At 37.5% G+C, this 26,505-nt stretch overlaps 2 protein-coding genes across 2 annotated transcripts; both read right to left on the bottom strand.

The window, feature by feature from the left end:
- Nucleotides 1-212: 212 nt before the first annotated feature.
- On the bottom strand, nt 213-24,629 carry LOC135216307 (uncharacterized). The gene is made up of 3 exons (XM_064251479.1): nt 24,496-24,629; nt 21,403-22,260; nt 213-3,455 (listed from the first exon to the last, which is right to left on the bottom strand). The coding sequence occupies exon 3, from the start codon at nt 1,893-1,895 to the stop codon at nt 882-884; it is 1,014 nt and encodes a 337-aa protein (XP_064107549.1). The 5' UTR covers nt 1,896-3,455; nt 21,403-22,260; nt 24,496-24,629; the 3' UTR covers nt 213-881.
- LOC135216568 (serrate RNA effector molecule homolog) lies at nt 3,328-22,132 on the bottom strand. The gene is made up of 2 exons (XM_064251943.1): nt 21,403-22,132; nt 3,328-3,455 (listed from the first exon to the last, which is right to left on the bottom strand). Exons 1-2 carry the CDS (start codon nt 22,130-22,132, stop codon nt 3,328-3,330), a joined length of 858 nt encoding a protein of 285 aa, XP_064108013.1.
- Nucleotides 24,630-26,505: the final 1,876 nt, after the last annotated feature.

Here is a 26,505-nt window from a genome sequence, read left to right as displayed (position 1 = left end):
CTCCACAGTGATATGTTTGGTCACTTAAACACACACACACACACACACACACACACACACACACACACACACATATATATATATATATATATATATATATAGATATATATATATATATATATATATATATATAATGAAAGTATATATATATATATATATATAATATATAAATTGTATATACATATTTGTATATATATATACTCATTTCTTATATTAATATACTGATATAATCTCCACTACAAATACATTCATTTTTATTCGCCTCACATTCTGTTAGTGTAGAACTCAAGACTTCGGAACTAGGACTGGGGCATTTAGCATTTTCATTTATTCTTATTTCTTATAAAGAAGCTCACTTCCTTCGAAAATAATGACAAGCTAAGTTATATTAAAAGTTCCTCTCGGGAATTATTTCAGTAGCAAACTTTTCATTATTTATGTTCCCTGGGGTGGCACTTTTCTGCCGTGCGTGTCAGTTATAAAGAAATTCAAATTGCAGTGTACTCATGCTATAGCTGATGATACCGGCTACTTTACAACTACTACTTTTCAAACCTGAAGCCTTGGAATCCTGCGTAACATGACCATCATCCAACATGCTGTAAGTAGACTTTAATATTCGTCACTTTGAGAACACTGCTCTCAGTACAAAACTAACTGCCGTACGCGAGTTTCAGAAAGCAATGCTTGGTACAGTATCTTCCACACTCTAATATGGATCATTAAACTCTAGTTTTATTTAACACTTCAAGATGCATGTTGATAAGTTGTTCATTCTTCTTTTTATTTCAAGAACTTGATATCTTTAATACCCGAAAACATAACTATTTGATATTTGTGATTACAAATTTTAAGGCCCGTATTGCCACCTTTCACACAAATTAGAGATCACCAATGCTCAGCGTATCGTCTTTTACGACTGGTGCATTGCCATTAATTTTCATACTCTCATTGGCCTCACTTCTGATACTCGTAGAATCCGCCTTGATGCTTGAACCATCTCCCTTTAAACTTGAATTGTCATCCTTGGTGCTTAGGTTATCGTCCATTACATTTGTTGGGTCTGCCGTGGCACTTGAAGCGTCGTCTTTGATACTGGAAGTTTCTCCCTTGACACTTGTGTTATCGTCTTTGATGCTTGTCTTATCCCCTTGGACACTAGAAGTATCTTCCTTGATACTTCCAGTATCACCCTTGATACTTGTAGTTTCTACTTTTATACTTGTAGTATCACCTTTATAACTTAAATTGTCGTTCGTCACGTTTGCAGTTTCTCCCGTAATGCTACTAGTATCGCCTTTAATACTTGTAGCCTCTCCTTTTATGCTGGTGGTATCACCTTTTAGAGACATAGAGTCATCCTTCACACTGGTACTTTCTCCTTTCATACTTGTGGTATCGGCCTTGATACTCATAGCTTCATCCACGGTATTGGTAGCATCACCCTGGATACTTGTGGTTTCTGTCTTGATGCTCACAATTTCTGCTTTGATACTCAGTGCTTCTCCCTTCATGCTGGTTGTTTCTTCGTTGATGTGTGTAGTATCACTTTTGAGGCTTGTAGTTTCTCCTTTAATGCTTGTTATTTCACCCGTGTTACTTGTATTGTCGTCTCTGGCACCTGCAGTTTCTTCCTTGGTACTGGTGCTGTCACCCTCCTTAATACTGGTGGTCTCTCCTCTGATGCTTACAGTATCCCCCTCGATACTTGTAGTTACGCCTTTTATACTTCCAGTATCATTATTGACACCAGCAGTTTCTCCCTTGATGCTGGTACTTTCTCCATCAATACTCGCAGTATCATCTTTGATATTTGCATTTTCTTTGTTAACGCTAATTGTGTCATCCTTATTACTTGCAGTCTCCCCCTTGATGCTTGTAATATCTCCCTTCATGCTAGTAACATCACTCTTGATACTGTTTTTGTTTCTGCCTTGATGCTTGTAGTCTCACCCTTCATACTTGGTGTTTCGGCCATGATACTTGTGTCGTCATCCCTGATACTTGTTATATCCCCGCTGATGCTTGCAATCCCTCCCGTGGCACTTTTAATATCATCTTTGATACTTGAAATGTCTCCCAGTACACTAGCAGCATCACCTTTCACACTATCAGTTCCTCCAATGTTACTAATAGTATCACCCCTAAGACTTGTGACATCACCTGCTATACTTGTAGCATCACCCCTGATACTTGTAGTGTCTGCTGCGATACTTGTAGTATCTCCTTTGATGCTTACGTTATCACCTTTGATACTTGCAAGCTCTCCCTTGTTGCTGATGATATCATCTTTGATACTTGAAGTTTCTCTTTTAATACTAAACCCATCATCCTTGATACTTGTAGTTTCCCCTTTTATACTAGTGGCACCAGTCGTGATACTAGCATTGTCTCCCATGCTACTAATGTGATCACCCTCGAGACTTGGAGCTTCCACTTGGATGCTTGATGTGTCTCCCACATCATCCTCTATGCTTGTAGTTTCTCCCTTGATGCTTGTAGTTTTTTTCTCCCTTGATGCTTGTAGTTTCTCCTTTGGAGCTCGCAGTATCACTTTTCATACTCGTGTAGTCTCTTGAAGCTTCTCCCTTGGTACTCATTGCATCATTGAAACTCATAGTTTCTCCCTTAGTACTACCAGCATCACCTGCATCATTTGTAATTTCTTCCTGTGTGCTAGTATAATGCATGATACTTGAGGTAACCTCCTGAACACTCATACTTGTATTCTCCCCTTTGATGCTGGATATATCCGTCTTCATACTTGATGAATCTCCCTTGGGATTTGAATTATCACCCTTAACACTTTTAGTATCACTCATGATACTCGTAATGTCAACCTTGTTACTTGTAGTATCCTCTTTGATACTTGCCAGTTCTCCTTTAACGCTTGTAAAGTCAGTCTTAATGCTTACAGTTTCTCCTTTGCTACTTGTAGTTTCACCTATGGCACTCACCGAGTCTTCTTTGATACTGTTATTGTCGCCGTTTATAATATTTCCTTCACCCACAGTTTCTTCCTTTGGAGTTGCTCTGCCATCCTGAATACCGTCCATAATACTCGACACCTCGCTTTTTGAACTCTTAGCATCAGCTTTACCATCTGGAACATTCCATGATTCATTGTTACCTAAAACATCAGTTTCACCTTGCCCACTTAAAATATCGTCTTTGTTACTGGAAATTTCAACTGTAGTCTCTTGAGCCATGGATCCTGTTTCGGCTGGATTAGAAGTGTTATTCAGTTCCTTACCTGTCATTGTTGAAGGCCGGGAATTTTGATTAGAGGCACCTTCACTGGCCAAATCAATTTCACTTAGTAAGTCACTAATTGATACTGGGACCTGACTCAGCAGCTGTCACTTTTTCTGGTTCCACAGGTGGAACAGGGCCTTCTTTCTCTGAGGACTCCAGGTTCTGCTCTGACGTGGAAGCTGTCTCCTGGACCTCTGAATCTGGGAAAGAGTTCAGAAAGGAATATGTTAGACTCTCCTATAAAATGCACCCACATTCTGCAATATTTCTCAATGTCAGTTGATTGAAAGGATGCATGGCATAGTACATAATAATAATCTATATATATAAGAATGGATGTATGTATATGTATGTATGTATGTGTGTTTGTGCCACATACACTTTTACATCCATTGAGCAATTTCAACCAAATTTGGTAAACATATAACTTAGCATTGGGGAGTGGTGTGGGAAAGGGGTGAAATTAAAAATAACTGACAACAACAGATAGTAGTATCTAATCCATAATTTTTAGGTCGCTGAGATTAATGATGACACTCCCGAGGCCCTACAAGTCCAAGTTCAACCTCAATAGGGACGGGGGCCAGGTGAAAAGGAATGGGAAGGGATGACATAAAAATAACCGAGAATGACGGACATTAGTGTCTAATTCATAGTTTTCAAGGTTGCTGAGATGGATAGTGACACTTCTGATGTCCTTGAAGTCCAAGTTCAGCCCAAATAGGGATGGGGGGAGGTAAAAAAGTTTGGGAAGGGGGGGGAAATGTAAAAATAACCGAAAATGACAGATATTATTATTAGTGTTTAATCCACAGTTTTCGAGGTCACTGAGATAAATAGTAACACTCCTGATGCCATTCAAGTCCAAGTTCAACCCTAATAGGGAGGGGGGGATGGAAAGGTGTGGAAATGGGGTTACATGTAAAAATAACCTAAAATGACTGATATTAGGGTCTAATCCATAGTTTTGAGTCCACTGAGATGAATAGTGACACTTCTGATGCCATTTAAGTTCAAGTTCAGCCCCGATAGGAAGGTGGGGTGACAAGGGGTGGCATATAAAAATAACAACTACAGATATTGCTGTCTAATACATAGCTTTTGAGATCACTGAGATAAATAGTGACACACCTTATGCCCTCTAACTTTGAAGGGGATGACGTAAAAATAACTGAAAACGACAAATATTAGTGTCTCATCTGTAGTTTTCAAGGTCATTGAGATGAATAGTGACACTTCCGATGTCCTTCAAGACCAAGTTTAGCCTTGATAGAAAGTGGGGTGAGAAGGGGGTAGGAAGGTGGTGACATCTAAAAATGACCGATAACTACAGATATTACTGTCTAATCCATAGCTATTGAGGTTGCTGATATGAATAGTGACATTTCTAATTCCCTTTAAGTCCAAGTTCAGGCCCAATAGGAAGTGGGGTAAGAAAGGGTAAAAAATTAAATGTCAACAATTATGTATATTAGTGTCTAATCCATAGTTTTTATATCACTGGGATGAACAGACACTCTTGGTGCCCTTCAAGTCCAAGTTCAGCCTCAGGAGGAATAGTGGTGAGAAGTTCTCAAATAAAAAATGTCAAAAATGCTGGGCAATGTAACTGAAGCAACTATCTTAACAAGAAAAGGAGAGAGAGAGAGAGAGAGAGAGAGAGAGAAAAGTGAGATAGGGAAAAGAAGGGGGTTAGGGAGGAGAGAGAGAGACAAAGCCTATTGGTTGTCATTCAGAGTTTTCCTGGGCAGTGCAGGATTGGTCACCTAGTAATAATAATAAACTTAATTTATACAGTTAAAAAAAGGAACTGAGGTTATAATAAATTATCTAATAATACATTGAAATAAATAGAAGAATGATAGAAGTGTGATTGTGATAATTCAAACAAGACAATTCTGACCTAACACTTTCTAATGCTAAAGCACAGTAAAAGGACTGAGGACATCGATTGCGTGGTCACAGCTCAGTGCACGAAAACGGAAAGCTACAGCTGAGTTAACCCAGCAGCCACAAATATTATTGCAGATTTCCCAACCAGTTAAACTAACCAACTGACGGAGGACATGTCCAGTGCTCCCAGCTACCCCAGATAAACATAAGCGGAAGTTACAAGTCGCGTTACATTCGTAGAAAATGAGTGAGTTCTAAATGTAGGTTTTAATTGAACTTTGTTCAAGCAGTAATAAATGAAAGAAATCGCAGCAAAATGAATATATTCGTTTTTTTTTTTTTTTTTTTTTGTCTTCTTTTATCGTATACACCCGCCCACCCTCAACACCCTCTCTCTCTCTCTCTCTCTCTCTCTCTCTCTCTCACACACACACACACACACAAACACACACACGAGCGCCTCAGTGGCGTGTTTGTTATGGTGTTAGCGTACCACCTCGGTGGCCGTAAGTTCGATTCTCGAGCATTCCATTGAGAAGTAAGAGATGTGTATATCTGGTGATAAAAGTTCACTCTCGACGTACGTGGTTCGGGGGTCACGTAAATCCGTTGGTCCCGCCGTTGCTGAATAACCATTGGTTCCATGCAACGTAAAAACACTATACAAACAAACAAACAAACACACACAGATATATATATATATATATATATATATATATATATATATATATATATACATATATATATACATGCGTGGGTTTGTGTGCAGGTGTCTTCTTTTTTTAACTATACATTTAAGTTCCATTTTCTAGTCCTTTCCTAGTACCAATAATGCCGGGAGACCAGAAAGATGTTTGTAATAGTATAAACTAATATATTGAACTGTGCATCCGAGAGAGAGAGAGAGAGGGGGGGGGGTTTAAATCACAATTTTTCAATGTTAACTTACTTAATTTTTAATATAAATTAAGTTTAATGGTGTGTGTGTGTGTGTGTGTGTGTGTGTGTGTGTGTGTGTGTGTGTGTGTGTGTGTGTGAAGTCCATACGTCGAGTATAAACAAACATTAAGTTATGCTCGGTCAAACATTAGAATCGAATTGTCTACACGGATGGACTACGTATTCGGTTTTCCATTTTAGAGCCAGTTTATTGTTATAAATGTCGTCTCAGCCACATCCTCATCCGCAACGTTGAGAATCAGTTCACGGATTGATTTTATGGAAATTCCTTCGTTCTACCACACCACGTCAGTCACTACGGATTCTAACACGCATTCAATTTAGACTTCTTCGAGTCTGACTAACAGCAAACTTCTGACCAAGTTGTCACGGAATGGAAGACCAGATCCCGTGTTCTGACAAATTAGCAGCTATTTTCGTATAATATCTTTTCCTTTCCTTTTTTTTCTCATTCCCGGCAGCATTCCCGGTGACCTTGCTCTGTGATGGAGACGATATTTTCCGCGGGTCATGAAAACGACATTATTGGAAAAACAAACAAACAAATGAGAGAGAGAGCGAACAGGGAAGAAAGAAAAACAACTCCAACCAAAGGCATACACTGGAAGACATTCTGAATTCTGTCAGTCTGTCACAGCCATTTACTTCATCAATAGAGATATTATTCATCGGAGAGAAAAGCAACTCTGTAGTTTTGGCTGACGTTTGCTAAGTAACAATTTGGTCACGAACCACGTGTCATGCAGTCTTGATCGAATACCCCATTAGCCTTGCACTCAAAATGTACCCTCAAACTTTAAGAATTGAGTTGGTTTAAAGGCCTGATTTTGTCTGCTTAGAAACTTTTACCTACATCATTAGAGTCTATGAAGGTCCATTACCATTCCGTGATGTTTCCTGTTGAATCTTCAGCTGAAGAGACATCTGGCAAAATTCTATATTAGTTTCATTTAAAAGCATTTTATAAAAATAACTGCCTGTCAAAAACTTATGGGAGTGACATACCCAGCATGTTTGGTTTAAGAAATGTATGTCTAAATCTCAAACCTCATTCTTAATGTTTTATTTAATTTCAAAATAATAATAATAATAATAATAATAATAATAATAATAATAATAATAATAATACAGATAGTAATCATCGTCCTTACAACAAAAAAGTCAATGATATATTTAGGAAGGGAACAGTTTTCTGGCATCTTCAGATTGCCATTAAGAGAGATTCCATGGTTCCAAAGTATCTTCAGAGAAGTGACGATTTTTTTTGCTGCTCTATTCATGAGGTACCAGTTGAAAGTTGTCATCGCTTGATCTTGGACGGGAATTTCCAAGGAAAGGCGACGTCTCCTAATATGACATTGAAATAAGGCCAAAGAATAAGGGAATGTGTCATTGGTCTGTGTCGAGCATTGTGGCTGTTATTCCACTCTGCGAATCACGCCGAGACCGAAGTCATTGTCCTTGTGTGCTTTTACCATCACTCTTTATAGATTTTTCGCAGCAAGACCTAAGAGGCAGCATCAATTTTTCATTAAGGTCCATAAAGTCTATATCCTTTGGAAGTGACGTAGGATCGTCAGCCATATCTAACCCGGAGTTCGCATGTCTTTTATCCAAAGCCCTTATAGATCCATGTTTACTTTGTTCGGTTTCCATAACTACGCCTTTACTAAGTCTTCGCCTCGTTAAACTCTGTGTGTGTGTGTGTGCACGCGCGCGGGTGTGTTAGTTCTCCGTAAATGAGCTATTTCCTCAAACTTTATTTTAGTCGGACTGGAAAAATCCATTTAAGAAATTATAAATTCATTGCAGGGGAAAGTTTTCCTTACTGCAACCGTCTTTTTACCGTTCCTTAATGTAGTTAATACTAACATCTCTTAATCGTATTGGCGCTTAATCCAACATTCACTCCTGGAAAATCACTTGATTGATGAAAGTGATTGATGAATCACTTTCCGTCAACAAAGAAGAATGAAGCAAAAAAAATCACTTAGTCAGTTCTAAAAGTAAAATGCGTTACAGCGAAGTTTAGGACCACACCTTCGTCAACAAAACACTCGGCAGAAAATGGAGTAAGGAATTACAGTCCTTAAAGATAAACAAAGAAAATGATCCAAAACTGAATTAATTGATTCATTGATTAATCAACAATGGGCATTGTATTGACACGGAAATGTTATCAGTCGCTAAATAGTGACTCGATCCAGGACACTGGAAGCAGACTTCTCATACGGGATACCTATTTTGCCTAATTAAAGGAACTACTTGCTGGTTATTTCCACCGTAGGAGGGTACTGCAGTCAGTGCACTTCACGCGCTCACTGTAGGCATTACTAAAGGTTCTTTGCAGCGTCCCTTCGGTCCCGAACTGCAACCCTTTTTATTCCTTTTACTGTACCTCCTTTCATATTATCTGTCTTCCACATACTTCCTCTCAGTTTCCTTTCCAGCGCTGAATGGCCTTTGGCCTAAACTATAATCCATTCCATATTACTGATTAATTCTGCCAAGATAAAGATAAACTAAGAAAGGGTTTAAACGTTATGCCAGGAAGTGAATAGAAGGGTATTCGTATCAAGTTCACTTTTCCGCATGAGTAAGATGTTTGAACGTTGTTTATTACAAAAAATAAATAAATAAATAAATATGAACTTAGTAAAGATTAGTTTATAAAAATTATTGTGAGTTCAGTTGCGTACTTCTCAATACTGCCTTCGAAGTTACATGCAAGCTCTTATAATCTGTAATGTTTGTATATATATATATATATATATATATATATATATATATATATATATATATATGTGTGTGTGTGTGTGTGTGTGTGTGTGTGTGTGTGTGTGTGTGTGTGATAAGAAAACACTAAAACTAGCAGTATTTTTTACATGCCGTAGAAAGGTGGACTGTGATATAATCAATGTGAATTGGCATTATATCTAATAGATAATTAATAAGTAAGAACTATTAAAGTCTATAGTACATGCGTTACTACCTGGCTATTAAAAATGAACGCCCAGAAATAATTTGTTCATCTAGAAGGGTGCATGTGAGAGAGAGAGAGAGACTGAGAGATGACATTTTGTCCACATATCAAATTCCTTGAATAAGTTACGAAAGCTCCTTAACCCGAGAAAGATTCCGGTTCAAAATTAGATTCTGCCCCGTATAGTAGTCGGCGACCTTCACCTGACCACTCAGAAACGACCGAGTTTTCAAGGCCGATGTTATGTTTTATTCATATGCATTCTAAATAAAGAGGAGTATACTTCCAACAACCCCTGTTACGACCACATGTTGCTGTCAATATTTGTATACATATATTATATATTATAAACATACCTATTATGTATAATATGTATACACACACACACACACACACACACATTCACACACACACACACATATATATATATATATATATATATATATATATATATATATATATATATACTTTGCACATGCAACTTAAATTCGAGAATAATTGAACTTGCAGTTGGTTTGAAGCTAAGGTTGGTAAGACCTACAAGCACTATCATCATGATCTTGTTCTAACCAAGTCCTTGGCACCTAAAATGTCTTCCCTTGAGCCTTTCTTCCCGTCGTTTTTAGTCTCTCTCTCTCTCTCTCTCTCTCTCTCTCTCTCTCTCTCTCTCTCTCTCTCTCTCTCTCTCTCTCTCTATGTAGGCGAAAATGCTGTCGAAGACTGCCTTCCTTTTTAACACTCCTGTTATCCTGTCTAGATTGAGTTCCTTTGGATCTGCCGATGCTCTTCATTTTCCTTAGCCTTCTTCTGATATAATTTTTAGCATTTGACTCTGCTACTTTCAGCTCTATATCTGATGTCAAGTTCAGGTAACTCACCAGATTTCTGCCTGATACTGTAATAGGATATGACGGTCTACGTTTATCTTTACCAAAGATAAAGTGTATAATCGTATGGTATTACTAATGCCTTATGAAATTTATAACTTTTTTTTCCTGTCATGCAATAGATGTCAATAACGACCAATAGTAAAACGTCGATTTGTCAATGGAATGGCATAAATGCCCAGAAGAGTGTTCCACTCTTTTTGGAAATGTCGTTCTATGTATTGAAGTCAGAATTCTAATACTTTTTTCTTTTTGTTAGAAATAAACGTACCCACTTCTTCCCTTTGGTTGGGACAATGTTTTCAGCTCCTCCAGCGCCTTTGAAAGATGTAATATTTTTTACCGTGTCTGAGCGTGCGTGCGCTTATGAGAAAAGCATCTCAAGGACGGACGAACTGGTACGACCCATTCAGTCGAAGTCTCGATTGATCAGCGAGGGATGAACGCAAATCCGAACATCGCGCACAAGGTGTATAGATACGTACGTACCTTGATCGCATGTCCGGTCACGCAACTCTTTAGGAAGTTATCTCCTTCCAACGTGTCTGTAATTGATTCGTTTACTGATTAATCGACTTCCATCTAGTGTAGTTGTACATGCCTTATTATTGACGTACGCAAATTCAAACTGGAAGTATACCGGTTACGATGAATTGCAGGTAAGATATGCGATGCTTTGCAAACATGAATACAAATGAGAAGTTTCATCCAGAAGCGAAATGAGAAATGTTGTTTCAAGCTCTATGCTGAAATATTACCTAAGAATGTAAAGATTTCGGTTTTCAGTAGTCACATCTTTCGGATTAGTTATTGCGCAGGCGCATACATGAAACCCTACGCACCTATACAGTTCACTTGAGTGAAGTGTTCGATAGCAGGTAAATACAACCAGTACGATAGATCATTTTCAGCGGTCGAAAGACTCAACTGGATTTCATGTATCACGGCCAAGGATTTTCTACATCCATTAAACGACAAAAAAAATCCTAAATTCAAATAAGTCATCAACAGGAGCTGTTGTGAGTCGAGTTCAAACATACAGGAAGCACTGACTGGATTCTCTTGACGTTTGAATATGATGCAAACTGTCCATTAATTAATATAGCTCTTCCCAGCGAAGACCACATTAAGAAACAGTAATAACAAAGCCGATTCTCACAATATCGTGAAAATAGAATGTTTTAATAAAGATACTGATGATTGAAAGATACTAATAGTAGCATGAGTCCTGAAATGAAGAAACAAATCCAGTTATATATATATGTACATATATTTAAACCACGTCAGGGGGGCTAGTGCTGTCGGTGCACCTCATGCGGTCCACATTATGTATTACTTGAGGTTCATAGCAGTGAGCCTTCGGCCGTTATAGCTGCAACCACTTTCGTTCATGTTACTGTACCGCCCTCCATATTCTCTTTCTTCCACCTTACTTTCCACCCTCTCCTAACAACTGATTCATAGAGGGTTTTCGTCCTGTTCTGCCTTTCAAACCTTGTACTGTCAGTTTCCGTTTCGGCACTGAATGACCTCATAGGCCCCAGTGCTGGGCCTTTGGCCTAAATTCTATATTCAATTCAATTTATATTTAAGGATAAATCTGCACAGAAAGCTTTCGGGAAATTGTTCGATTGGAAAGGGGGAACCGGACAGTTTCCCGAAAGCTTTCCGGGCAGATCTAACCGGAATTGAACGCCACAACATATTCGGTTGTTCTTAAAAAGTATAATAGTGTAACTGCTGCAGTCCTCCACCTAAAACAAAACTAACAGATGCTACTGAATGCTTCGTTTGCCGAGAGAGATTCCGGTTTGCGGAAAAGTTTGTATTCGCGTTTATATGGCATTATTCAGTTTGACCTTTAAAGGCGTCTCTTGTTGCTTCCCTGCTTTCATGATTCGTGTCGTTTTTCTCTTCTTCAAAAGATTCACGGCGTTTCATATTAAAGTTAGCTTGCCTTTTCACAACGTTACCCTGATTTTTCTGTTGTAGTTTGTAAGTTTTTTCTCTATCTCTCTTTTTAGATTGTTTATCTCGTCAAAAAAAGTATCAGAAGCCGAATATACAAAATGAGATGCAGTAAAAATGAGCCATTTTTGCGTAAAGCGTCAGTTGATGAGAACTGCGCTGAATTAACATGAAATGAAACAGAAAAAATCATAAAATGCTCGCTGTCCTTTTCTACGTAAGCATGTAAATTTTGAATGTGGAGCTGCGGAAAAACAGTAAGATATTAAAAGTTTTTTTTTTAAGCTGGCCTCAAAAAGAGGTAAAATAGACTTTTTTTCCAAAATCCTTGACAGAGAAATTATTTTCTTTGTAATTTCCAGTCAATGGCCCCTTTGGGTTTGTTCCATAGGAATAGGGTTCATCTTCTAATAATAATAATAATTAATAATAATAATAATAATAATAATAATAATAATAATAATAATAATAATAATAAGCGCGTTCCTGGGATATATTCCAAGTGTACCCCAGAAAACTTCAACAAAAGAACTTGGGGACTTTGAAAATGGACGAATTCACGTAAAGCACTATCGTCATAATTCTGGTTCCGATTCATATTAGTTTGAAAGACTCGATTTTTTTAAGAGGCAGTTAATTTTTGTAATGTGCAATTTAGAATATGATTTATTTCTCCTTATAAAAGGAATCTGAAAACGCCTCTTGACGAATATGATACCATTACTGCTTAAAAACACTTATTACGAATTTCTTATTTCATTTATTTCCTTTATTTATCTAGTTATCCTCTAACGGGCTTACATCAATTTTATTCTGTCGACATTCCTCTCTCTGAGACATCTATTCCTGCTCAACATTCATAGCATAATACTCAAGAATAGATACGTCGACATTTTTACATAAGAGTGAAAGACAGGTCGCCCATGACTAAATATTCTGGTATTCGTTTCAAAGATTCCTTCTGGGTTACCTATCGATTATTTTTGGTATGTAATTTGCACGTCACAGCCCCACAGATGAACGACTATTCGTACAATACACACACGCATACGCACACGCACACACACGCGCGTGCACACACACACACACACACACACACACACACATATATATATATATATATATATATATATATATATATATATATATATATATATATATATATATATATATATATAATTTTTGTGCGCGCCCTCATCCGTGAACATGCATAATCTATAATATTCCCCAACCCTTCAAGATATCTGTTTAAAAATGAATTCTCGATATCCATGACCTTTCGCTCTCCTAAACCGTGTTACGTCTCCCCCATACAGTCCCTCGACAGCAGCATCCTCAAGCCGGCCCTCCCCTACAATTAACCTGTTATCAATCCATCGAATGAGAAATATCTGAATCCCAATTAATGTGCATTTTTCGTCATCTGAATATCAATCAGTGTTATTGTTTGTCTCTTTGGTTATGAAGAAACACCCGTCATTTATTTTTAATTCATAGGTAAATAGTTTCAATGTTTTTCTCTTCCAAGAAAGTTACTTTGCTTAATACTGAATATCGTGACGAGCGAATGATACACCTTGCTCCCCTTGGTAAATTGCGTGGTCATACGAGACGTCTGCTGTAAAATCTTGTTTTATTATTAATAGAATATTTTCAGAAAAGATTCATTCTCCCTCAGAAGAGATCTAATAGCAGAAAGATTCTCGACTATGGTCGCATGACGAGTTTCAAGTCTTTCGTCGACTTTCGAACCCATCGTTGGGGGGATTTCCTGCTTTTCGACTGCTCTCTTAGAATCGTTACAGTTGCTGCATATGATTCGGCCTCGGCTACGTTATTCTCATAGAAATTTCGCCACATTTCCTTCAGCTGTTAGAGTAAGGAGCCTGATTTGCCAATCTTTTTCTTTCTTTTTCAGTTAGAATATTGAAAAAAATATACTGCAAAGTACAGAGGTGTATATTTATTTGGTCATAGATAAGTAATCATGGAATCCATACACCAATATTTATGTTTAGAAATAGAAAGATAGAGAGAGCAGAGAGATGAGAGAGCACGACGAGGGAGACGAGAGGAGACGAGAGAGAGTGACGAGAGAGAGAGAGAGAGAGAGAGGGGGGGGGGGTTAATTGGAAGGTAGAGTGGGCAGTTGTTGCTATGAATTTGATAAGTTTAATTAGTTCTTTGTCTGTTTGTTGTAGTACCATTCGTGTTACGTTTACTGAATAATTCAAGGTCTTTGGTCCAATAAGGGTCTTTTGTGTTGCTCAGTGCGTCTGTCTCCTTTTCCAATCGATTATTATCTGCGTGAGTCACAACCCTTGAGAAATTTCATGCATCGGAAAATGCCTATTCCAGGATACAACTGCCATAAAAATTCTCTCTCCCCCTCTCTCTCTTTCTTTCTCTTTCTCTCTTTCATCCTCAAGGGTAATTCCGATGACGCAGGTCAAGCTTTTGGAATGCTTGGAATTCTAGAACTGCAAGGCCCCGCCGTTGTAGCCCTGTCGTGTCCCTTTGTTCATTTAATTGCTCTTTTTTCCCGTTTGTCATCATTTGACGGTTGTTTTCTATCTGCTGAACCTCAACATCGTCAGCCTTTTACGACGTTGTTTGATGTTGCATTCATGCTTGATATCTTCATTCGAAATATCTCTTTCCTTGATTCTTAAAGATAGTTGCATTTCCCTTTGTCTCGGTTCGTGACTCGGATATTATTGTACTCTGCACTTTCACTTTTTCACAGGAACGAGCTTTTCTCATTATCAAGTCTAGCGTTTTGTCCTTGAGCAACATGTGCTGGTATGTCGCATGAAATAGGTCTTTAAACCTTGAGGGGAATTATTCATATCTAGGCAATATCAGACACTGTCAACAGAATTCACGGTACACATGTTAACTAATTTACAAACGACTGAGCCTCATGCGTGAAAAATATGAGAGAATTCTCATACTACTGAATTTTTACTTGCAGTGAATCTATATTATTGGGATATGATATCCTACTTCAAACAGACTATTTTTGAAATAGTATCAAGTCGAAAGAGGAGAGGATTGCGCTCGGAATAAGAAAACAATTAACTGGTCTCATGATAATAATGTAAATTATTTTCGATTTTCTTGGAATATTTAATGACGGTGAAAGTATATAAACTATCCTGTAATCGACAGGGCATAAGCTACCATTTGCTAACTTAGGAAAACTATCAATTCTCTAGTATGTACATAATGAACCCGTTCTAGCTAACGTACAGAAAAAAGAAGACAACTGGGAGATAATCTAATCAGCAGTCTTCACCTCAAGTCAAATAAAAACTGCGCCAACATCAGATTGCCAATTTCACGGAGCCGAAAACCTAAAATGTCCATAAGGAAAACAGAAATAAGACGTCACGAGTTCTTCATTATTCCGGTTACTGCCAAACATATATCTAGCAAAGGGGTTGCCTTTCTTTTGGCCACTGAGTGACAGACCGCCATTTGGAGTAAGTAAAGGAGGCGCTTGGTAGTTGACGTCAAGAAGTGCAGATTAATGTTACCAAGGCTTACTTGACAGGTTCTCTTACAGTAGTACTATTCATTTTCAGCTGGAGCATAAACTTTCAGAGCCACTGCTCTTTAGTGGATATATTATTCCTTGTTAGAATAAAACCGCATTCCTTTTACAAAGAGAAGCCCCCTATTTCTAAGAACACCTCCTTAGTTATCACGGAGCCAGACTTTGGTTTTAATAACAAATGAGAATGAATTCAATTACCATTTCTACTGAGAAGACAATAATTTACAAGGTCAGTGGGCTCTGTCTGCTTGTACTACTATGACCAAGTGAAGTGTGACTGGTCCCTCAAAATGCCATTAATGTCTACATGATGTTTTATACCTTTAGGAGTGTGACATATCAGCCACAGCCTGTTCAACTTAAGTTACTATAGACTAGAACATGATCAAAGGTTCCAATTGGAGGACCAACCATACTGCTCTGTCTGCTTGTACTACTATGACCAAGTGAAGTGTGACTGGTCCCTCAAAATGCCATTAATGTCTACATGATGTTTTATACCTTTAGGAGTGTGACATATCAGCCACAGCCTGTTCAACTTAAGTTACTATAGACTAGAACATGATCAAAGGTTCCAATTGGAGGACCAACCATACTGCTTATAATACCAGAGGCATCATTGAAAGTCGTGCGACCTCCTTTATGATTTACCCATAGTAAGCTTCAGAAGCAAAGCTAAAAGCTCTCACGCCTTGGCAATCGGCAGTAGAACAGTTCAACAACTACGTTGAACATTGAAATGACCAACAACCACTCAACTTGTTACTGGTATCAGTGACCATCCTATGATAAATGAGATAATAAAGAACAGTATCATTTAAATCTTGACTGAGATAGGACATAAATAAAAGTTGAATGCGACGAACCTGCATGACCTAAATATCATTGCACCGATGTTGCTAAGACAACCTCAACTTTTGGGCCTGTCTGTGAGGAGGGACTTGGAGAATTATTGTCTGGCGGGATTGAGAAACATCAACGTAAGTAGGATGAGAAGGAAACCGAGGGAGAAACATCAATGTAATAAGGAAAGTGAGTGGAGAACCGCCATATCTACGCAAATGGTAAGAAGCAAAAAAGATGGAGAGTACATCTTTGAGAGACAAGCCACACAGAAGAAGAAGAGCCTTTTTGAAAAAGGAACAGCTATAATAGAAACTGTGAATGGTTGGTGCGAATAAATAATCAACTTGTTTGGGGACGCCCAAAGTATACAAAGGAAGGGAAGCTACGGTTTGGGAGCATGGTGGAATGGATAGTAAAGAATTATAAAAAAGAAGCATGCTAGGAAAAGTGAGACTCGCTAAATAAGCAAAGTGGCTATTTGAACCCTTAAAGATTGTCTGCCGCAAAAAAAGTAAGCTTTTATATGACTGATAAAGGTGTTGTCGAACGGCTGTTAGCTAACCACTTAATTCCCTACAATCGCAATGGTCATTTGGGAACTACGCATCTAATGAAATAGTAAGATGTTACTCATGCATACAGACCATACAGATTTCTAGGTTTTCGATTATTTCTGAGTGCGACACTGATGTAAATTAAGCGAATCACTTCGAGCTTGAGGAGAACTACTACAGATGTCAGTCATTGATATAGGAATAATCGAATAATGAAGAAATTACTTGAAACACTAATAATCAGTGGACAAGATAGAAAATTTGCTTCAGCTGGACACTACTATTGTTTTCCCCTTGTTAGTGCGTCGTTGTCCTTTTTTTTTTTTTTTTTTTTTTTTTTTTTGTGGTGTTTTTATGTTGCATGGAACCAGTGGTTATTCAGCAACGGGACCAAGGGCTTTACTTGACTTCCGAACCACGTCGAGAGTGAACTTCTATCACCAGAAATACGCATCTCTCACTCCTTAACGGAATGGCCGAGAATCGAACCGAACCCGCGACCACCGAAGTGGGACGCAAACACCATACCAACCACGCCACTGAGGCGCTGTCGTTGTCATTGTGATAACTCGGCTAAAGGAACTGCTAAGCAGCCCGAGTAGCCGGGAAGGTAGTCGTTGCGCTACGCTGTCTTGTATTAACATCGACCTGTTACAATTGGTATTGATGATGATATTGTATTTTGCATCGGTTATTTTTACGTATACTAAGAATACAACGGAATTTCAGCAAACATCGCGAGGGTTGTCGTTCCTGGTCAATTATGCGAACGTTTTATATATATGTATGTATATATATATATATATATATATATATATATATATATATATATATATATATAATATATATATATATATATATAAAAGATTTTCAGTTCCTTGGAAAAATGGTGCTGCAATTAAGGAGACAAAGAAATAAAAAGGCGAATCAAATATATTATGATATAAACCTAAAGCTTCCTTCAAGATACTCTAATATCAGGAGAGGCAAATATTGTATTAGAATTAACTTTGCTGTGTAGTGCAAATCTTCAATTCCTAATAAAGAAAGGTATGTTATACTCACCTAATATTCGACATTCTTCTAATAGTCACAATTTATTGTATTGTAAGGTCCCGCAAGAATTAAGAGTAAGAAATCTAAATAAACAGAATTTTTGCAATTATATTTTCCTAGACAGGTGTACCTCTCAAGCAAACGCAAGACAATGGACACTTACATACATTCATGCCTTAACTACTGAACAATGATGTACCCTTTAGCATTTATCTTCAGCAACGCTAGCCACTTGATATACCAGCACAGAAGTGCACCGGACCTGCTACTCTCTAAACCACTCGCATATGCCTTGCACATACATACTCCCACACTTTCGGGATGCGAGGACCCGTTTCAATCAATACCTCTTGCATTGCATATCCCACCATTTTCTAGTCCTGCCTGCTCCTCCCTCTGCTAATGCTTTCAAACCATGCACTCCTTCCAGATATTCTTTGTCTTCCATTCTCTCCACGTACTGAATCCATGACAAAAGCTTTGGTTCCCTTTTCAACAGCAACGCATTTCCGCATTCCGCCTCTTCCAGTCCTTTCTCTGCATATACTACACAAGAGTTCATCTACTTCAATACAAAGTTGGTAAGGTTTTATAAAAAGAACGGAGAACGTTGAGGTTATAGAAACTGTATATAAATTGAAAATTTTGGAAAAACAGGAAGAGAGAAAAACCTAGAAGGTGCTGGATAGATAGAGTGAAGCAGGCAGTGGAGTGGAAGTAGCTTTATCTATGAAAGTGCATGCAAGATGGAGGTGCGAGGTGCAGTGTTTGTTAGGGCTAGATGCCGCGTTGATAAACCCCCTTTTGTTTGAGTGCAAGCGCTAGCTAATGATGTGGAGGCTTTTACTACACAGGAGGTTCATCTTTGGTTCTTCAGTTAATATGTGAATTCAGCTATGACTATTGCTGATTCCTCTGGTGCCACCTTTGTCTAAGCAATTGACTTTGCTCTTTCTCTCTCCCTCTCCCTCTCTTTCATTATATCATATATATATATATATATATATATATATATATATATATATATATATATATATATATATATATATATATATATATATATATATTAGAGAGAGAGAGACAGTGAGCTTCCTGTTATGTAATGGCCGTAGACGCAGGGCGTTAGTGAAAGGGTTCTTCAAATGCCAGCAACCATTTGATATTTAAACTTTTTCGATCGCCATTCGATAAGAATTCCCCAAATGTCATCCCCACCCCGTCACCAGTAGTGCAGTCACGAATGCATGCGAATCTATTTACATTGCAGTTTCTTTGTTGTCGTTTTGTTTGTAAATCGATTCCCTTGATTACTTGTAGGAAGAACAGTTCAGTTAATCATAGTTTCATAAATCTAACAAGATATATAATATATATATATATATATATATATATATATATATATATATATATAGTGATCTTTGATAGTATTCTTTCATATTCACAATTGATTCAATAAGCGCCATATTCTTTGGAAGCTTGAATTCAAGTCGGTGGCACCTGTGGGCTTGTTCCGAATAATATTATATATAATAATATTCGAAACTGAGTGATAATTGTATGATCATCGCATCTCTTAGTTTTATTCATAAACTTTGCCGATGGATTGGGATCGTCCTGGGATTATCTGTAGCACGAAAATCCTAACCTCGAACGATCTGAGATAAATTTTCTCAAGTATCATAAGTTCATAACCCATATTTTAAATGAGCGAAGCTGCGTTCCTTGCTATCTCTTTTCAAGAAACATTATTATTGTCATATTGGTCCTCTTTCAAAATCTTTTGATTAACACTGCTTCTCTGAAAATGTGGGATAACATATTGTATTTATTATAACTGAGCAAGATTTCTAGAAACAGTGGTTTATTTTATATTAGTAGTCAAACGCGCGCGCACACACCGGATAAACTTCGTCACCACCTTATGTTGATGACCCCAATAATCTAATTCATGTTCAGTACCCTTTCAGAATCGGTTGCCAGTGATCACCTTACGCACACACTTACGCACATACCTCATTTCCATCGGTTACTGAGAAATATCCTATTTCCATCAATAAATCATCTTGGCTTGCCCTTGCGGAATACGTCACCGTTACGCAATCATGCGTAGCATGACCAAGCTCGATTTAGGACGCGTTCATACGTCGCGGGGAATAAACGCGTAACATTTTATCGTCCTTGGTCTCCCTTGCAGGAGGAAGGTGCCAAAGGAAATAGAGAAGATTGTTTTACCTTAGACCGCAAGTCATTATTTTCCTATCTACAGTGATTATTGTTGTGCCAGGAACAGCGCCATACGTGACAAGGTCATCTGTGTGTACGTTAGACAGGACGGTCATATATCTAAATATTACATCTCTATGGAACGCTGACGTTTGCCGGGGAGAAGACGCCATTCCGCCCTTTTCGCTGATGAATTCTTCATTTCCCGACGGATACATAATGTGACATTCCAACTGCCGCCCAAGAGTATACTTACGTAGCAGTTCTATTTGAGATAAAGGTCGGACAAAAATAGTACGACAACTGAGAAAGAAAACGCAATGATTTTCGTAGAGTTACTCTGTCATTGCCTCCCGCCACTGCCTGTTGCAAAAGGGGCTTTGCGTCGGTCTTTGTCACTGGGCCCGTTTCTGCTCTCGCCTGTAGACCACATCCATGTGGAGAGAGTTAACAGGTATTTTACTGTAACACTTATGAACAATTGATGAAAATTATATGAAGAATAAATAATAAACTGTAGTAGCATAGAAATTTTAATGGCATTTTTTAACCTCTCTCTTCTGCATATAACTTATGAAAAGAGTTATATACCTAAACCTACCCAGTAAATTTTTTTCTTTCATGCGTCCACTTGTGTCATATTCATTACAAAACTATATAAGAATAGAAACTATACTATCAAGGCCCATTTTATATATCGTTCAGTAAACAGCGCTTGTCCAGGCTTATATCCCAAGATAGGCCTTTCTTTGGACAAAAAAGTTGTGTTCCTTACTTTTTCGATAGTATAATATATAGTTGTAAGCGATTAAGGTGTGTGCAATGTTGCTGTAAAGTTTTAACCAGTGAATAAATTACACTCATGCAGTAAACGATGCATGCAATATTCCACAGTGGTGCTGTGCTATCTTAATCAAAGAGAAGTTGTATCGTGCAGATTTCAGAGTTACGGTATGGTCGTGCATCACACGAAGGCTATCTCGTGGTTTGAGTATTTAGTTCTTTTCCTATCGATTGAACTAAAAATTTTCTGGGATGTGAAAATACCTTGTGGGTCAAAAGCATTATTTACTTGAAATTTAACGAGATAATTATTTAATAATATATTACCTTTATAGAAACTTCGTGCTGCAAGCTTACATAAAGGAGAACTTGATGGTTACAAGAGTTTCGCTACCAGCAGTGAGATAGATATCTCTGATCGTATTCGGTACTCACCTTTCATCGAGGTCTCATCGGCGGCCTCTGCCCCGACACCAGCACTCCTGGGCACATTGATGCTGTCGCCGAAGGAAACCACCTGAATCATAGATTTCCCAAACGAAGACGATTCCTTGCTGGATCTCCCGGCAGACGACATCGGTGTCCTTAATTTCGCGCTGCTCTCTCCTGGTGCCGGGCCATTTGGAGGGGGTGGCGACGACGATGACTTGGCGGATTTAGCTGATGGTGACTTTTGGGCCTGAGCCTCCTCTGCATTCCCTTCGTCGGGTTTGTCCTGATCACCAGAGGGCGACTCCTCGGCATCATCCTCGGGGATCATTCCTGGAAGACTGACCTGACTGACAGGCGATTCTCTCTTGACAGAGCCAGAGGACCTGCTGCTCTTGGCGGAGCCGTGAGACCTTTTGGACTCGAAAGACTTGTCTGACCTTCCGGAGGCAGGTCTGCTGTCTCTCTTTCCGGGCGAACCCAGGGCATCATTCAAGAGAGCCTCGGGGCCTCTGTCCTCATTTCCCTGAGTTTCATTCGCGAGTTTCCCGTTGCTTATGGTAGATATGACTTCGTCCTTCTCCCGGAGGTCTTTCTGCTGACTCGAATCATCTGGAACTTCGTCAGTGGCCTTTGCAACAGCTGTGGGAGTACCACTACTGGCGGGGGTATGCACAGTGACAGGAGATTCCAACGGCTCGTCACCGGGACTCATTACACTCCCGCAACAGCCCATTCTGACAGATTGGGATGGAGGAGGTCGCCTTACCAGAAGTCTATCAGCACTTTTCAGTTTTTTTTATAAGGCATCACTTTTTGTGGCGTTCTTTTCATTTCTTAGCGACAGTTTATCACCACCATTAACTGAAAATATCCACATAATCATATCAAATGAAATAAATTTGCAATATAATGCCAAAAATATAACATACATAATACATACTGTCTCACATACACAAAAAAACACACAAACATGTATATAGGTATATATGTAATATATATATATATATATATGTATATATATATATATATTTAAATATATAGGTGATATATGTATAGAATATATACCTTATTATATATGTATTCTTATATATATATATATTATATATATTATATATATATATATGTTTATATATAATAATATATATATTATATTTATATTTATAATATCTAATATATGTCTATATATATATATATATATATTATATATAAGATTATAATAATATATATATAATAATATATGTAGTATAGCACGGTATTCTTCATTTTCTGCTTGTCTTAAATATTTGGGTAGGTTCTCTAGCCAAAGAACCTAATATATTCAGAGAGAAAAATCAGCATATAAAAGTCTTGAAGTAAAGGGTATATTCACCAATTTAAGAAAATCGCCGTGAAAAGGATCATGTGAGGCATGTAGATGTTATATGATATGTATGCGTGTGTGTAAAAAGAATAATTTATATGCATATACGTATTATAGTGTAAATATATGTATATATACATATATCTAATGTACCTACATACATTATATATATATATATAATATATATATATATATATATATAGATATATATATATATTATAATATATATATATATATATTTATATCATACATACTTACATGGGTATTTGAACAATATTAGAATGAGCATAACAACACTAAATTTCGAAACCTTACTTTCGACTACTAAACAGTTTCTAGGGAACTAACATCATAATTTTCATAAATGAATTTCTTCTTCTTTCACAAAATTCATCGAGCAAAGTCTTGTTCAAACCACAAGGCTACTCAGCGCGAATAGCTTTTTACCGCAATGAATACAACGACCGTCTTTATAAATCTGTTTTGGTGAATAACTTTCATAGAATTTCGATCAACAAAAAATTAACTGATAAGGTAAAGAGAATCTTCCTTATATTATTCACATTTTTTATGGTGTCATCAGTCAAATCGAGATTTTTTTTTTCAAAATGGAAAAGTGAAATCAAATAAAAAAAAATATTGCAATAGATAAGTCTCTTAAGCACTTTCGAAAATATTTTTTCACGGTAGAAAAGAAAAAAAAAAAACTATAGTTTTTCTCTAAATTAAGAACATTTGACTGGTCTTTACGAACGCGAAAGTGAAATGATACCAAACCACAACAGATACAATCACTCACCTTCCTATTCCTTGCTCAAGTAATAATAATAATAATAATAATAATAATAATAATAATAATAGTAATAATAATAATAATAATCCCGTTTCCCTTTTAATAGGGGAAAATGTTCTCGTGTAAAAATATGTATACAACATAAAGACCAAGAAACACAAATTTCTCTTAAGGATTTTCTTCTCCTATGACTAATATTAATATATGATAATAACAATCACATCCCATGTCGTACAATTTTGCGTTGATCTGAATCGCCATTTTTTAGCTGTTGTGGTTTCCATAAGAGCGAAGAAAGCAGAACAGGAACATGAGACCACGGAGAGAAGAGAGCGAAGGACTTTGCTCCTGTCTGCCGTGGCAAGCCAGAGTAGTCCCTTATATATGCTGCTGATTGCTAATCAATATCCATTTAAGTTCCTAAAAGCGGACAAGAATAGAGAGCCACAGACGACTGCAAATACATGAAAGTTTCATAGCGACTGCTTTAGAATCAAGGTGACCTTGAAAGTAAGGCGGGTCAAGTTACGCCTGGGGGATTTTCACTCTTGAATTTAGCGCTCAGGATCAGCTGATAACGTCAACTTAACCGCAGTGCTCGGAATGGCAGTCAGTGGTCATCAGAACGAAATGCATCTTAAATCACATCATTCAGATTTGTTGAAACATGAAATGCGATCTTTGAAGTCATTTCCGGTTGAGCTCTTATATATATATTTTTTTTTTTCACAATGAACAGCAGTCAGTAGGCTCAGAAAACAAAAATAACATCAATAAAAACATGTGCAGTGTCATCACGTTTTTCTGGGATAAAAAATTTTCCACTGTTCTTGATGGAATTAAATCCTGTTCTTCAGCTTGAATGATATCATTGATAACAATTCCATTGTTCATTTGATTTCGTCACAACAAAAGAATATAAGAAACAACAAAATAACATTACCATTTCATAGTTAAATGTTTATATGTACACAAGATTATAACTTCTACGTGAACTGACACAAGTGTGAGAAATGTGCGTTAATATTTTCCTCGTCTGGTCCTTCTGTCAGCGACTGCAAGCGCTCCCTGCTCCACAGTCCACCGCGGCCGGCTGTCGGAAAGTATCTGGACAACATAGCTGGAATTGCCTGGAATGCTGTCCTCGCCCAGACGAAGCATGCGCATCTGGGAAATATTTCCCATCTGATTCCACATTCCAGCTCTCTCTCTCTCTCTCTCCCTCACACACACACACACATTTGTGAACTACTACTAAGAACAATGACAATTAGGGTTTATACACCACAAACTTACTTTCCCTCACAACATTCTACTGGATAGCAAATGATTTAAACTTCTGGAATGCAGTCCTAGAACAAACGGATGTGTACAGTTATTTGTTATTATATGCATACCAGCACGCGCTAAACACACACAGACACACTCATATATATGTATGTATTTGCATATATAAATATATATATAAATAGATTCATACATTCGTACACATTCGGCATACCTACATACATACACACACACACACACACACACACACACACACTATATATATATATATATATATATATATTATATATATATATACATAAATATATATAGATTCATACATTCGTACACATACATATATACACACACACACACACACACACACACACATATATATATATATATATATATATATATATATATATATATATATACATATACATATATATATGAGTGTGTGTGTGTCTGTGTATGTTTAGCGCGTGCTGGGTATGCAATATAATAACAAATATTTGTACACATCCGTTTGTTCTGGGACTGCATTCCAGAAGTTTAAAACATTTGCTATCCAGTATGTATGTATATATATATCTATATATATATATATATATATATATATATATATATATATATATGTGTGTGTGTGTGTGTGTGTGGTCGCGCGTGTGTGCGCGCGTGTGTGTGTATGTGTGTGATATTTTGTTATTTTTAAACATCATTAAGTATTGTTGAAATGCAATCTGTTTATTGTATTCAAAGACATTATTTTCAAAAAACTCTGTTTCGCCTAAATAAGTTTCGTTAGAAGTAACTCTCTTCTCTGGGGAACAGATAATATGACTGTCACCCTGTTTTGACCCTTGAAAAGACATAGGCTCTCATCGTGGTCAGTGCAGTGTAAGAATCCACCTCCTGCTTTAAGACATTCGATTCGGCAAGGGTCCTTAACCCCAAAGAAGGCTTTGCGCTCATGTTTTGTTCAGCCGCGATGACTGTAACGCAAATCTATATTGGAGAATCGACACTTCAGAAACGGTGCTCGTGTCTGTCAGTGTCGCGAAAAAGCTAATACTTTGTAGGTCCTTCATCCCGGAACCCTTGTCTCCTGTTTTAGCAGTTTTAGAAAATTCCTTTTATAAAATGCTTACATTTCTGGTGAAAATGTTATGGTTAGCTGGGCGGGGAACAGATCAGAGGTGAGAAAAATAAATGGATCAAAAGAAATAATTCGACGTTCGACTCAGCTTTCAACCCAAGGGACTAGCATGCCGCTCAAGCAAAGACAATATATAGGATTCGGCGAGAGAGAGAGAGAGAGAGAGTGAAAGTTTTATACGAATGGACGTGTATATGGAGATGTTTCGATGTATAGGTTTATTTTTATTAGCAATTTTTATTCCTTTTATGTACGTGGGTATTTATTCTGCCATTTGTAAGTTTATGTATTTCATATGTAAGATGTGGCAATATATGCTTGAATTCTCGACGAACTGCATCAATTGCAATGTCCTGAAGTGTCCAGGAAAAAGTGATCTGCTTTCCCGCTCCTCTCTTCCAGTTGCTTGACAAAACTACGAGTTTTGGTGAAGGACTCATATAATATGCATTACCGACATTTTCCGATGAAATTCCACAAATTTCATTTACTTTAACTAGGAATGCTGAAGTAAAGCTGTCACAACCGAGC

The sequence above is a fragment of the Macrobrachium nipponense genome, chromosome 6 (genome assembly GCF_015104395.2).
Source record: "Macrobrachium nipponense isolate FS-2020 chromosome 6, ASM1510439v2, whole genome shotgun sequence".
Taxonomy (NCBI): domain Eukaryota; kingdom Metazoa; phylum Arthropoda; class Malacostraca; order Decapoda; family Palaemonidae; genus Macrobrachium; species Macrobrachium nipponense.
This window is presented reverse-complemented; position numbering and strand designations above follow the sequence as displayed.

What these genes read in the sequence shown, in the direction of transcription:
- LOC135216307 (XM_064251479.1), bottom strand. Translation starts at nt 1,895, where the DNA reads ATGAAGGGAGATATTACAAGCATCAAGGGGGAGACTGCAAGTAATAAG.
- LOC135216568 (XM_064251943.1), bottom strand. Translation starts at nt 22,132, where the DNA reads ATGGGCTGTTGCGGGAGTGTAATGAGTCCCGGTGACGAGCCGTTGGAA. An exon ending in CGATGAGACCTCGATGAAAG is followed by an intron (nt 3,456 to 21,402) that starts GTGAGTACCGAA and finishes ACTCTTTCCCAG; the next exon opens with ATTCAGAGGTCCAGGAGACA.